This window comes from Chaetomium tenue (assembly GCF_020726465.1).
Source record: "Chaetomium tenue strain MPI-SDFR-AT-0079 chromosome Unknown F5144scaffold_3, whole genome shotgun sequence".
In the NCBI taxonomy this organism is placed as follows: domain Eukaryota; kingdom Fungi; phylum Ascomycota; class Sordariomycetes; order Sordariales; family Chaetomiaceae; genus Chaetomium; species Chaetomium tenue.
Window position 1 is genome coordinate 366,342 of NW_027117331.1, and position 13,286 is coordinate 379,627.

Below are 13,286 nucleotides of genomic sequence, written 5' to 3' on the forward strand. Positions count from 1 at the left end.
CTGCGGCGGGATAGCTCACGTTTATGGCGGTGGCTGACGCGTGCGTATCTCCGGGTTGGGTATCGCGTTGGAGATCAGCCAGCGATGATCAAGTCGAAAAGAAAACCAAAAAAAGCTACACCGAGATGTTGAACGGATATAGAGGTATTCTCTATAGATTTACTTACAATTCAACAGTTTACGCTTTTGAAGCTATTGTACATCTGATCCCGAATGGCTGCATGTAGTTCCTAATCCGCAGACTTCTCATGTTGAGAAACACCCCGCGTCTGCTTGAGGACGCTTTTTAGGTGACTCAACCTTCCGCAGTAGCGTGCAGCATGCACTCCGCCCAGTCAGCACAGCCACCACTAGGCAATGAGCGAATAGTGTCGGCTATCGGCGGCCTCACATCTACAAATGTAAAGATTATCGCACGCCGCTATGCCAAGCCAACCCTACGACGTCCAACTCCAACCAACGCAACATGAGGGCGAGCATCATCCTACCGCAGATCTTTCTACCGCAGAACTCCGTCAAACTCGGCCGATTCACCACTAACGTCGAGCACCCACACCAGGATTACAATGATCCCCTCTCAACTAACCAACCCCGCGTGCTAGAGTCACTGCGCGACTCGTACACCGGCGAGCATCATGTTGCCAGTTATTCCAGCTTCGCTTCGACCCTCACGTCTCTGGTATCTATTACTTTTGCAAAGCGCGCCAAGGCGAAGATTCGCGTCACCACAGAACACGTCAAGACGTACACTCTCGATAACTCCGAGCGTTGGTTCGAGGAAGCAACACGTGTACCAGCCACACGAGCCTGGATCGAGCGGAGAATCGACAAAGGTCACGATATCTATATGATCGTTGGGTTTCATACTATCACGAAAGCCATTATCAGCCAGGAATCAGTAGATGGGAGCAGTGCGGGCGGCCAGATCAACGTTCCAGTCAGCCTGTCCCTTGCTGCTGCCGGGGTCGTCGTGCCGCTTGGAGACACAATCGACCCCAGCATGGCCATCCATCAGCAGGGCCTGGATGGGACACAGTCACAGTTCGTGGCCCCCGGCGAACAGGTTTGCGCTTTGGAGTACCGCAAACTCTGTCACAGCTGGCTCTCGAGCAAGCATATCGACAAGTCTCGACTGTCGAAGGTGTGTCACTGGCCATCGATGGACAGAGCGAGAGACGAGGAGGAGGGAGAAGACGACATCATCGAAGTTGAATTGGCCGACGTACAAGGTCTGGATGGAGATTGGGATAGGGAGGTGGTTGACGGCGAGGTGTTGTACATGCGCTCGTTCGACGAATCTTAGTGGCTTATATGCGGTACTGGATGGCCTACCTTTGCGCAGGTCCGTGTTGTGCATGGATTTGAGATTTTGACGTCGCGTATTATGCAGAGTACCACAGCCATTCTTGTCAAGAGTTGAGTTAAGCGCCGAGAAATTGTTAGGTTTTGCTCACCGAGTACTTTCCTGTGACAGTCGCATCCTGCCAAGCCACGTACGTCATAGGCTGACCCGCAGTCCTTAAAAAAAGTGAACGAAAAAATCAGCGACACCCAATTCGCCTTTTAGTGTAGTTGTGCCGCTGCTGTTTGAGGTATGTCTTGATCTCCGCAAAGAGCTCCTCGATTGGGTTCATATCTGGCGAGTAGGGCGCTAGTTTAAGGAGTCTTACTCCAGCGTCGACGCACATTTGCTCAAGTCTCTGAGCGATGGATGGAGGCATTATCCATAACAAGGACTGAATTCGGCTCCGGCCATTTACTGCAGTGGTGCAGCAGCTGGTCGATAAAATCCTCAAATATAACGGCATCAGTGGATCCAGGGTAGATACGCGCCAATCTAACGCCACTCTGTGTATACGCAGCAAGAATCTGAAACCGTTGTTCGCGGTTGAACTCAACCTGCACGGGCGTTGCTCCACTCGGCGCCCATCCCTGGCGCCGGTGTCCACTCCGTTTGTCACAGCCAGATTCGTCGATAAAGACCAGCTGATACGATTGGCAATCGGAAAGTTTATAGAGGTACAGTTCCCGTAGTTCCGGGTTCCGTTGTTTCGCTACGCGGCCATTGGTCTTCCTGGTCCATCTTTCCGTCTTTAGGGTTCGAGAAATGGTGGTCGGAGACACCTCGAGGCCGAAACTATCGTACAGGAAATTCATCATCTCGTATCGAAACATATCGGGTCGATTTGCTAGCTGTTCAAGCAATGCATCGCGCATGAGGGGGGTTATCTTCGACTCGCGGCCGACGCGGTTCGGGGGGCTTGTCGTTGTTCCGAACCGCTGAAGTCTCGATCGGATTCTGCGAACTGCGCGCTCACTGCACTCGACGGTTTCGGCTATCACGTCATTGGGCAAGTCACGGAGTATCATAGCATGGATCTGTTCACGTTGTGAGGAAGCGAGTTGCGGAGCCATCGGTATGCTGCGATGCCGCGGTGTTCTGGCTTGTCGGCATGAAGTTGTCAACTTCGCGAAGCAGGGCAGGGAGGTGCCATGTTGGTATCTGAGTCATCGGCCACGCCACACTCGCTGTGGCGAGAACGGAACTGAGGCTGAAGGAGCGAGCTGATCCAGCCTCACGGTGGGCAGATGGTGACGGGCTGCAGTCGTTGGGCAGCAAATGTTCAGCCGCATAACCTTAGCCTTCATCGCATAAACATCACTAGCAGCCCGTCGTTCAACATGATCGTGTCGACAATAGACGCGATCGCAGCGATGTCACAAATGCTCTCCGCGTCTTTCGGACCCAAGAACCAAGGATTCCAGGTGGGGCAGAATTATGGGTCGATCAGCACAGAATTCCATCTATCGCCAGGTAAGATTGGCGCGCTCGAGCCGAGGGATGCTGCACCCCGCTGACGTTCCCAGAACGACCAGAGACGCCGCCACAACCGTTCGCGACCATCCCCTTCTCCCGCGATCCCGATTTCGTCGACCGCGGAGACATTCTCGACCAAATCGACAAGCGATGTTCCGAGCCGGCTGGTCGGGTGGCCCTTGTCGGCCTCGGCGGCGTGGGCAAGTCGCAACTGGCCATCGAATACGCTCACCGGATCGCCGCGGGGCAGCCTGACACATGGGTGTTCTGGGTCCACGCCGGCACACAGGCGCGCGTCGAAGAGGGCTTTAGGATGATCGCCGACGCCGTCAAGCTTGCCGGTCGTAACCAACCCAAAGCCGATATCCCACAGCTTGTGTACAGCTGGCTATCCAATGAACGGAACGGCAAATGGATTGTGGTCCTTGACAGCGCCGACGACCACGACGTGTTCTATAACACGAATCATGCCCACAGCGCGACTAGCAGCGATGCGCGCGACAGGCGGCCGTTTGCGACATACCTGCCACAAAGCCGAAACGGATCGATTATCGTGACAACACGTAATAAGGACTTGGCTTTCCGGCTGACTGGCCGCCGTCAGAACATGATCGATGTCGGACCGATGGCGCAGGCGGATGCACTTACACTCCTGGAGAAAAAGCTGGGATCGCCGACAAGTCCAGGTGTGGCGGCCGATCTCGTGGAGGCGCTCGACCTTGTTCCGCTAGCCATCAGTCAGGCGGCCGCGTACATCCAGGCACGGGCGCCGCGGAGCTCGGCTGAGAAATACCTGGCTGAGTTCCGGGAAAACGAGCGTAGGAGGGCCCGGCTGCTGGGGTACGACGGCGGCGACCTGCGACGGGATGGAGGGGCGTCCAACGCGATCCTCACGACATGGCAGATGTCGTTTGACCATATCCGGTCGAAGCGGCGCACTGCTGCGGACCTCTTGTCGCTTATGAGTTTCTTTGACCGACAAGGTATCCCTGGTTGGGTTTTACAACCTCCAAGAACCACTACGGACACGGCACGGGCACGGGATATGGACGCGGCGGGAGACGGGGAGCCGGATGATAGCGGCGATACCACGGACGATGATACAGACGATGTCGCGGATGATATCGTAGGCGACGCTCTGGACGGCGGATTTGAAGACGATGTGGCGATGCTAAGGGACTACTGTCTTGTCGCCGTAGACGTGAATGGGGACGAGTTTGAGATGCACGGGCTCGTGCAGCTGTCGACGAGGAGGTGGCTGGAAGCGTATGGGCAGCTGGAGGTGTTTACACAGCGGTATATTGAGCGAATGGCGGCTTCATTCCCAACGGGGAAATACGAGAACTGGGCGACGTGTCGGGGTCTCTTCGCACACGTTCAAGTGTCACTTGGCTATCGACCGAGTGAGAGTGCGGCCGGAACATGGGCGACCCTTTTGCATAACGGAGGATGGTATGCATGGTCGCAAGGGAGATACGATGTTGCGCAGCAGATGGTAGGTAAGGCGAGGGAGGTTCGTCAGAGGAAGTTTGGAAGGGAAGATGTGACGACTCTAGTAAGTATATCGCTATTTGCTTTGGTCCAGAAGGACCGAGGCAACTGGAGGGAGGCCGAGAAGCTGGAGGTGCAGGTGATGGAGACGAGCAAGACCAAGCTCGGGGCCGATCACCCCGACACGCTGAAGAGCATGGGCAACCTGGCGTCGACATACAGGAACCAGGGCCGGTGGTCAGAGGCCGAGAAGCTGTTTGTGCAGGTGATGGAGACTTTCAAGACCAAGCTCGGGGCCGATCACCCCGACACGCTGACGAGCATGAATAACCTGGCTTTCATTTGGAAAGGTCAAGGTCGACGCGCAGATGCTTTGGCACTGATGGACGACTGTGCCCAGGCTCGGCGGCGAGTACTTGGGGAAGAGCATCCATATACGCTGTCGTCTTTGGCCGCTATTACTGAGTGGAGTAGCTAGTAATTTTGTTTTCAAGGAATCCGAAGTCACTTATCGTATGAGTTGTTGGAAAGGATGAGTAATCAGACTGCCTCAGGCCACCTTGGTAAGCCCCAGGCACCAGACCCGAATTGGGCACAGAGAAAAGGGGGGCTTCCGAATCTACGAGAATCATCAATAAAGCAATCAGTTGAACCCATTCAATTTTGACCCCAATGAACCCCGTGTCCTGCGCTGTGCCAATATTCGTTAAACCCGTATAACATCCAACATGAGTGTAGAATATGCAGTTATCCCGTCGTCACCCTTTGCAGCGTTGATTGGCTGGCGTCTGCAACTTCAAAACTCGCTTCCCAGCGCTGAGCCCGCGCAAGCCAAAAGCGGCTAGTGGGTTCTCAGCCTCGGCTGGACCCAGTTTTGGAGCTGGCTTGTAGCTGTGCGGAGTTGGTACTAGCGCACAGTGTCAGCGCCAACCCAAGGGTGGAACTGGCCCGTGCGGAGAAAGTTTGAACTCGAAACAGGAGTGACCGTGCCCGCTGCGCGCGGGCACGCCAAAGGAGCCTGGAGGAACTTTCTAGTTGCTACTATAGAGTGCTTTTTGGAAGTCTGTGATGTTACGGTTGCCAGTTGGCGGTTCGCAGCTATCACTGCCATTAAAAGCTGCTTTTCCCCACCTAAAGTTGCGGAGTCAACGATGTAATTGTATTGTTTTTTATTTTTTTTCATTTCATGATGGTTACTGACCAATGCTGGGAAAGTAAGGAAAGGTGGTTACGTACGTCGATGTCGCTTTGGGTCTTACGAGGCACTGGACCCTGAACAAGCTCCAGTCGCTGGCGGTATTACTACCAGCGGCGTTCCTTGACGACCGCGGCACGCAGCTGCAGGAAGAGGGGGGCCGGCAGCACTTCCAGTACGTCGGCGGCGAGGGCGGCACGGGGAAATCAAGGAACATATCGGAAGAAGAAAAGCTGCGTTGGAAAAACATGGTCATGTTGATTATCGATGAAATCAGCCAGGTGGGCGGTCTCACGCTCGCGGCAGTCGACAGCCGCCTGAAGCAATACAGAGACGACCAGCATCGTCCGTTCGGCGGGATCCCGATGGTCATGTTCTTTGGTGACTTCTTCCAGTTCGATCCCGTCCTGCAGACCAGCCTCCTCTTGCCAATGCCGAAGGACCGTGGCGGACAGAAACCAGAGAGCGCGGCAAGGCACCTAGCTGCGCATAAGCTGTTCCTCCAGTTCACGACCGTCGTCATCCTCCGCGAGCAGGTCCGCGCGGCCGGCTGTCCAAGGCTGCGGGGCTTCCTCCAGCGCCTGCGCAACGGCGAGCAGACTGAGCTGGACTTCCAGCGGCTATGCCAACGCCTCTATACACTGTTGTGCAAGTCCTCCTTCGTAAATGGCTTGAGAGCCATCACGCCTCTCAACCAAGACCGGTGGGACCTCAACATGGCGGCCGTTGTCCAGTGGGCTCGTGCCCACGGCAAACACATCTCAGTCTTTATGGCCAAGCACGATGCTGAGTCGGGGAAGCGATTGAGTGCGGAGGATCTATGCCACGTGCTCCGTTACGGAGATGACTCCCAGCTGCCGACCCGGGGCCTGTTCTTCTACGCTCAAGGAATGCCGGTGGTGGTGACTCGGAACCAGTTTGTCGGGCTGAAGGTGGTTAACGGGGCGCCTTTTAGAGCCGTCGAGGTCTTTCCCGACCTTGCTGCCGGTACCATTGCCCTCGCCAGTGACGTGACTCTTCATCTTGGACCGCCGGTGGCCGTCCTCCTTCAGTCAGACGATAGCGCCGGCCTCGCCATCCCCGGGCTCCCCAACGGCACCGTCTTGATCAAGAGCAAGACGGTCGCCATCCCGAGCCAAATGCGGGGCAAGGGAGGGCAAGCCGGGTTTTAGGTGGGTCACCCACAGAACTGGACCTCTTTGCACACCGGCCTTCGCCATGGCGGATCAGAAGAGCCAAGGAAAGCAGTTCTCGGACGTGCTCGTCAACCTGAAAGGCGTCCACTCCAGCGGCACGGCGACTCGACCCAGCTTCATGAGCCTGTACGTGCAGCTGTCGAGGGCGCAACGCTGGGACGGGCTGCATCTGTTTCGGAAACCGGCGCGCGGCGACTTTATCGAGCCCAAGAATGTGCTTGATAAAGACATGAGAGACGCCATCGTCAAGCTGGAACGACGGGGCGAGGAGACCAGACGGCGGTTCAAGCAAGACCACAGGCACGAGTCGTGGTTTCAAGAATGGGATGCAATGGCTGAATCTGGCCAGGGTACTGAAACCGATGACGTAGAGGATGCATTGCTCTGGGGAGACCCTGGGGTTTCCGAGCCCGGATCGTAGCACAGCTCTCCACCGCTGCTCTGTTCCAGGGCTCTTTTCCAGCAGAATAAGCTGCTTCAATTAATATTTTCCTGCTCACCTTGTTGCCGTGTTGCCCTGCAATCTGCGTGGTCGTCGGTGAAGCTACCCGGTGAAGCTACCCGGGGGTACGCCATCTTATTGGCCCTTCTGAACCGGAGCTGGCCCCACAGCTGAATTTGGGGCCGGCACGGGCTGCAAGCCATGACTAACAGACCGTCCGTGCACCACCACTGCCAAGCCCAACTTCGAGACGCTCATCGTCAGAGGTAAGTTCCTCCAGCCAAAACAAGATGGCTCTCCTTCCATAATCTTTAGGATAATGACAGTAGAAACTTTACAGTATACAGGGGAAAACGACACGGCTTTTGATGTGGGGATTTGGTCCGTGCTTGAGCAGGCCATGGTTTTTCTCGGAAAAGGAACCTTTCGGAAGTACTCGTTCCTCGTACGTTCCTCCAGGCAAAAGGAACCTTTCGGAAGTACTCGTTCCTCGTACGTTCCTCCAGGCAAAAGGAACCTTTCGGAAGTACTCGTTCCTCGTACGTTCCTCCAGGCAAAGGAACCTTTCGGAAGTACTCGTTCCTCGTACGTTCCTCCAGGCAAAGGAACCTTCCGGAAGTACTCGTTCCTCGTACGTTCCTCCAGGCAAAGGGATGATTTTGCATTCGTACGAGCTCATAGGTCACCCAGGGGTGGTGCCTATGAAACCCAATCAAATGGGAAAGCCTTCATGCGGGCGGCAGGCGCAGCAAGCGGCTGACAGCGAGGCACGCGGGCTGTGCGGGGCAGGAGTACATACACAAGCCGAGCATCTTGCACATCATTTCACTCAACGAGCGGCATGTATCCTTCTTTTTCTCTCACCAGCTTCACTAGCCCACAAACCTTCCTCACTTGAGGACACTATATCGCGGTCTTTCTCCCACAAGACAAATCCCGCCCTGGAAACATGGTGGTGAGTGAGAACATTGAAGAAGTTGACAACAGAGATGCATCTTCCCACCCAAACCAAATATTCCGACTTCCCAGTTTCTGACGAAACGTTGAATCAGAAGTTGAAGCAATTTAAGTCGTCACGCGCCAAACAACTGCTGGGCACGCTCTCTTCCACATCCAGGGGCACCACCTTCGAGCCCTCTACCGCCTCGCCGGAGCCGAGCGAGACGAGCGATGATGCTGTATCGACACCGGGAGAGGACCTGGCTGATGAGCTCCCGCAAGTGATCGAGTCACCGGAACCACCGCTCCACAAGCCGGGCCTCTCGCTCGTGTATGCACCGCCCGAACCCCTGGCCGATCTGATTTTCGTCCATGGACTGGGAGGAACATCTCACGGCACTTGGTCCTGGCAGAACAACCCCACCGTCTTTTGGCCGCATTGGATCACTCAAGATGCAGAACTCTCGAGGGCCAGGATCTTCATGTTCGGGTACCACACATGGACCGACTTCAGGCAAAATGCCCGGCTCTCCATTTCTGATTACTCCAAGCATTTGTTGGCCTCGATGAGGGAGTGGGACTTGGGGAGCGGAGTGGCCAACACAGCTCCAATAGGAAGGGTTTGTTATCCACGAGCCTCCCCTTCGAGATCATATCTGCCGCTAATATCTCTAACCAGTATCCTGTCATTTTTGTTGCGCACTCTCTTGGTGGGCTGGTGGTGAAAAAGGTTGGTTTCATTGTCTCCGCCTCCCATCTACCTTCGGCCCCTAACTCGCGGTATGTGAATAGGCATACATGTTAGCCAAATCAGATGGCCATTATCAAAACATCGTGTGTCAGATCCGGGCCATCGTGTTTCTTGGGACGCCACATAAAAGCTTCGCCCTCAGCCAGACTATGGACAGCATTTTGGAGGCATTCTCCTCGAGCGTGTCGTCCCGGGCCGTCCTCGATGCCACAAAGATTGGGCCGATCATGGGGGGCATTAACGACCAATTCCGCACCGACTGTGTTGACTTGCAGCTGTTTTCGTTTTATGAAACCAAGAAAACCCAAATCGGGGGAATTCTCAAAGATATGGTATGCAACTTGTCCTCCATTAAGTGGCATACCGCCGCTGTGCCTTGTTTTCCCAGAGCATGTTTTCCTTCTACCCCCGGTCACGGTCCTGTAGCCTCTCCTCTCTATGTTCTGCTTGTGCTGTTCGGCCTCTCAACCTTCGGCCCTAACATAAATATTAATCCAGATCGTCGAGAAAGACTCTGCCATCTTGGGGCTGCCCTCTGAAGTTTCGGGTGCCTTGGACACCGACCATCGCGGGTTATCGAAGTTCAGCTCCGTCGATGACCCAAGTTACCAACGAATCCGAAACTGTTTACGAGGAGTTGTCGTGCGCATCGGGTCAGAAGTCCAGCCAGAGCCAAAAGCAGCATCGCCCCAAATATCTCTAATACGGACTCCACGGGGTATGTGTTGATAAATATTGAACTGTTCATCAATAACGTTACCGCGATTATTAACCACCTAATCTAACAATAGACTTCATTTCAAACCGAAACCAGGACTTTACTGGGCGTCGACAGATTCTCCAGATGCTGCACGACACGCTCGATCGAAATCAACATGAACCAGCAAAAGCGGCGCCAGTAGTTGTTCTTCATGGTATGGGGGGTGTAGGGTAAGCCTTTCCATGATCTTGCGCGGCCCGCTGGATGGCTGACCATGTGAAGTAAAACCGAAATCGCACGGGAATACGCCAATCAACTTGAAGTACCCTACGCCGTGTATTGCATCACGTGCGAAGACTCAAAGTCAGTCACGGAGAGCTACAGATATTACGTCCAGGAGACTTCTGAAACGCCCGCCGAGATTCTCGTTGAGAAGTTTGCGCAACAAGTTCGAGAACTGGAGAAACCATGGCTGATTATCTTCGACAATGTCGACGATATAGAACCTGAAGCCTTCCAGAGACTCGGCCCCGAGGGCCTGCGATTGGGCAAAGGCCGTGGCTCCTTCCTCCTGACGACTCAATCCCCCCGCCAGCATCGGACATTGAGCGACTCAACTGAGAGACATATTGAAGTTAAGCCCATGGACAGGAAAGAAGCAGAGGAACTGCTCCTGCGTACTTTGGGCAAGAGACACCACGACCCAGCCGAAGTTTCCGCTTTCATAAACCTCATGGGCGGGCTGCCTCTGGGTTTGGTGATGGCGGCAAAGACTTTTTTTGCTGACAGAACTCCGGCAATTGCACTCGACCTACAATCCCTCGTTCCCCTCGTTGACCAACTATTGTCGTCAGTCCCGTCTTTTCGGCACGAATATTTTTCGTGCCTAGCGTGCTTGCAAGCTGATGGGATTTCCACCGATCTCCTCGAGGAGTATCAGCGATGTGCCTCGCTGACCACGAAATGGAAAGAAGCGGAGCAAATCTTATTAAAGTCGGCTTTAATTAGACGTCAGGCCGGATGTCAAATCACCATCCACCAAGCCCTGCAGGACGGCGTTCGAAACTGGCTTCGGAAGCAAGGCCGGCTAGAGTCTGTTGCTGGTTTGGTGATGAAGACCGTGGCAAATGTCTATTTTGCCAAGGCTTACAGCAACCAGAAGTCTTTTGAGGATCTATACGCCCAACATGTGGAGGCAATGATGAAGATTCTATCAACCTTTTCATACAACTCATTGGAAACTCTCGGTGCAAAAGCGCGGCTCTTTCATGCGAGGGGCACCTTTCTCCTCTCGAATGATATGCCGACAGCCGCCGAGGAGGCTCTTCGCACAAGCTTGACAATATATGACAGCCTGCCCGACTCCAGACACCAACAACTTGCATTGGTATCACGTCTGGCAACTGCTTGCCGGGCTCAGGGGCTAGATGACGAAGCTAAGGAACTCGAAGGTCGGCTCCAGGAAGCGGAAATCCGGTCGACACGTTCTGGGGAACGAGTAATGCACACAGCAGAGGCAAATCACATCGAAAATGGGGTCTATAATCAAGAGGCGGACTCGGTCGAGATCGAGTCGGTCCTTTCTAATCTCCCCAGCCTCACAGCAGGGAGTACGATATCTTCGGCGTTGACCCTTGCGCTGATAGAAGATATCAAAGCCGATGTTTTGACCATACTCACCAAGGACGAAGACCTCCACGAATTGTTGCGGGAAACTCCAAAGAGGATCACGCATGAAAAGTTTCAGAGGAACTTTCTTCGGCTTTTCCGCGGGTTCCTCTCCGATATCCGTAAGCAGTTGAATGACGGGGAGGCGGAACTACGTCAGGTAATCCGCGTCCTCCGATACCAATCCCGCAACATTGCGAGCCATATCTGCCAGGAGATATTCGATCTCAAAGAACAATCCGAGGCGCTATTATCGCTTGCCCAGCAGATACCCGACAAAGGCGGCCAGTTAAGCAGCTTCTTTGGCGATGACAGGTACTGCAGACGACACCATGGCATAGAAAGTGCGGTCGCTGACTAAAATGAGCAGTAACAGCCTTGAGTTAGCAGCCCCCCCCAAAGATGAGCCGCTGGAGGACGGCGAGTCATCCGGAGGCGAGTCAGAGGAGCCAGAGGCGGTTCGATCCCACTCCGTCCCGCTCGGCGAACTCGAGATCATCATTCTGGAATCGAAATCGTTCTTGACATTCCGCGAGCGGTACCGGGCATTCCTCTTTCCCCGTCCTGATCCGCAGCCTTTGGAGGCAGTCATCCCAGCGGACAACAACGATCCCAAACTCGACTCAGACGATCCGCGAATGGCACCTGAACCTTCGTCAGAACCCCTTGAACCTGCGTGGGGGCCAGCAGAACGGTCAAGCTTCGTTGAGGAAGGGTATGAGTTTGTAAGAATGCAAATACGGCGCTTGATACGGCCCCGTGTTAAAGAGGGATGGATCAAGATCGAATGGAAATGTGTAAGTGGCCGCTCCTCATATGACTAGTTGTTTTCCTTTACTGTAGCTGACCATCGACGTTTTGCAGGACTGCGGTGACGAGCTTTACGCGGATTTCCCAGAATCGGATGCCGACACGATCCGTCAGCTAGAAGCGTATCTCAAAGGCCACACTACCCACGCCGGAGGTGGCACCCCTCCCACCCAGACCAGTCATTCACCAGGAGGAGGAGCGGCGCTGGCACCGGCGTCCCGATCTCCCCCTTTACAGCCGCCATCACACGCCCCACCGAACAACGCCGGTCAACCCCCAAGCCGAAACCAACCACCAGCCACCACAGGCGGGGCCACCCAAGCCAACACACCCGCCATCCAAGCCACCAAACGCTTCCTCGAGCTGTGCGTCAACACGGGCGAATTCCAGCGCCAGCTCGCCGAGATCGACATCAGCACGGTATGCAACGACGAGCAACTCTTCGACCACATCCGCTCGCGATACCACGAAGTCCGCAGCTTCCGCACCAAATTCTTCCTCCTGAAGCCGGTCGACGTACATTTCGTACAATTCTCAGTCGAGGACCGACACCGCGTTGGCATTTTAGATAAGCCGCTGGCCATCCCTTCCGCCGCGGAGATGGCGGCTGAAGGGTATGCGTACTATCCGTGTCCGTTGCGCCCGCCGCCGATCCCGCCGAATATCTTTTTGCATCATTTGTCCAAGCCGGGGAGGCATCCGCGGTTGGTGTGGGGGAATCGGATCCCGCAGAAGTTGCATAGGAGTATTTTGCAGGTTGGGATGGGGGATGAGTTGGTGGTGGGGTGGGGGGTGCATATTATTGAGGGGTTGAATAAGAGCACGGTTTTGGTGTGCTCGTTGGTGGGGTTGGTAATTAGTGGGATTGTGGCGGTGGTGTGGACGGTGGTGAGGGATGATGTGCAGGGTGGGTTTGGGATAGGGGCTTGGTTGACGAGCGTGCAGGCGATTGTGGTGATGTTGGTCATTACAAAGTGGCTGGAGACGTGATTTAGGGATCGGGTTGGGTGGGTGCATGATACCAAGGGGTCTGGGGTTTAGGAGAACGGAGTTCGGCTTTGGGTGGCTTCATTTCCTTGGGAGGACACTTTCCTTGGTATAGAAAGGGAAGAGGAGAGGGGCATAGCCATATAATTGTGTTCCAACCCAACAAATCCTGTTACATACCGGAATTGCCGTGGCCTTGGAACATATTGTTGATATTTGGGCCCACTAGACCGGAGTTTTTGGTCCGTTGGAGGCCGAGACAACGCCGGAGCCGGTTGCCAAGCCGGGG

General features: G+C 54.8%; 3 protein-coding genes across 3 annotated transcripts; all 3 read left to right on the top strand.

The window, feature by feature from the left end:
- The first annotated feature begins 283 nt into the window (after window positions 1-283).
- F5144DRAFT_159504 (uncharacterized protein) lies at window positions 284-1,563 on the top strand. The gene has a single exon (XM_066782520.1). It carries the CDS (start codon window positions 467-469, stop codon window positions 1,301-1,303), a length of 837 nt encoding a protein of 278 aa, XP_066644153.1. The 5' UTR covers window positions 284-466; the 3' UTR covers window positions 1,304-1,563.
- A 1,119-nt stretch (window positions 1,564-2,682) lies between these two features.
- Window positions 2,683-4,787, top strand: F5144DRAFT_591193 (P-loop containing nucleoside triphosphate hydrolase protein; the record flags this gene model as incomplete). Its single annotated transcript, XM_066790239.1, has 2 exons — window positions 2,683-2,815; window positions 2,869-4,787. The coding sequence occupies 2 exons, from the start codon at window positions 2,683-2,685 to the stop codon at window positions 4,785-4,787; spliced, it is 2,052 nt and encodes a 683-aa protein (XP_066644154.1).
- A 4,703-nt stretch (window positions 4,788-9,490) lies between these two features.
- Window positions 9,491-13,085, top strand: F5144DRAFT_159885 (uncharacterized protein). Its single transcript, XM_066782522.1, has 5 exons — window positions 9,491-9,550; window positions 9,647-9,762; window positions 9,815-11,515; window positions 11,571-11,997; window positions 12,065-13,085. The coding sequence occupies exons 2-5, from the start codon at window positions 9,677-9,679 to the stop codon at window positions 12,998-13,000; spliced, it is 3,150 nt and encodes a 1,049-aa protein (XP_066644155.1). The 5' UTR covers window positions 9,491-9,550; window positions 9,647-9,676; the 3' UTR covers window positions 13,001-13,085.
- Window positions 13,086-13,286: the final 201 nt, after the last annotated feature.

What these genes read in the sequence shown, in the direction of transcription:
- F5144DRAFT_159504 (XM_066782520.1), top strand. Translation starts at nt 467, where the DNA reads ATGAGGGCGAGCATCATCCTACCGCAGATCTTTCTACCGCAGAACTCC.
- F5144DRAFT_159885 (XM_066782522.1), top strand. Translation starts at nt 9,677, where the DNA reads ATGCTGCACGACACGCTCGATCGAAATCAACATGAACCAGCAAAAGCG. An exon ending in CATGGTATGGGGGGTGTAGG is followed by an intron (nt 9,763 to 9,814) that starts GTAAGCCTTTCC and finishes GACCATGTGAAG; the next exon opens with TAAAACCGAAATCGCACGGG. An exon ending in TCAAGATCGAATGGAAATGT is followed by an intron (nt 11,998 to 12,064) that starts GTAAGTGGCCGC and finishes GACGTTTTGCAG; the next exon opens with GACTGCGGTGACGAGCTTTA.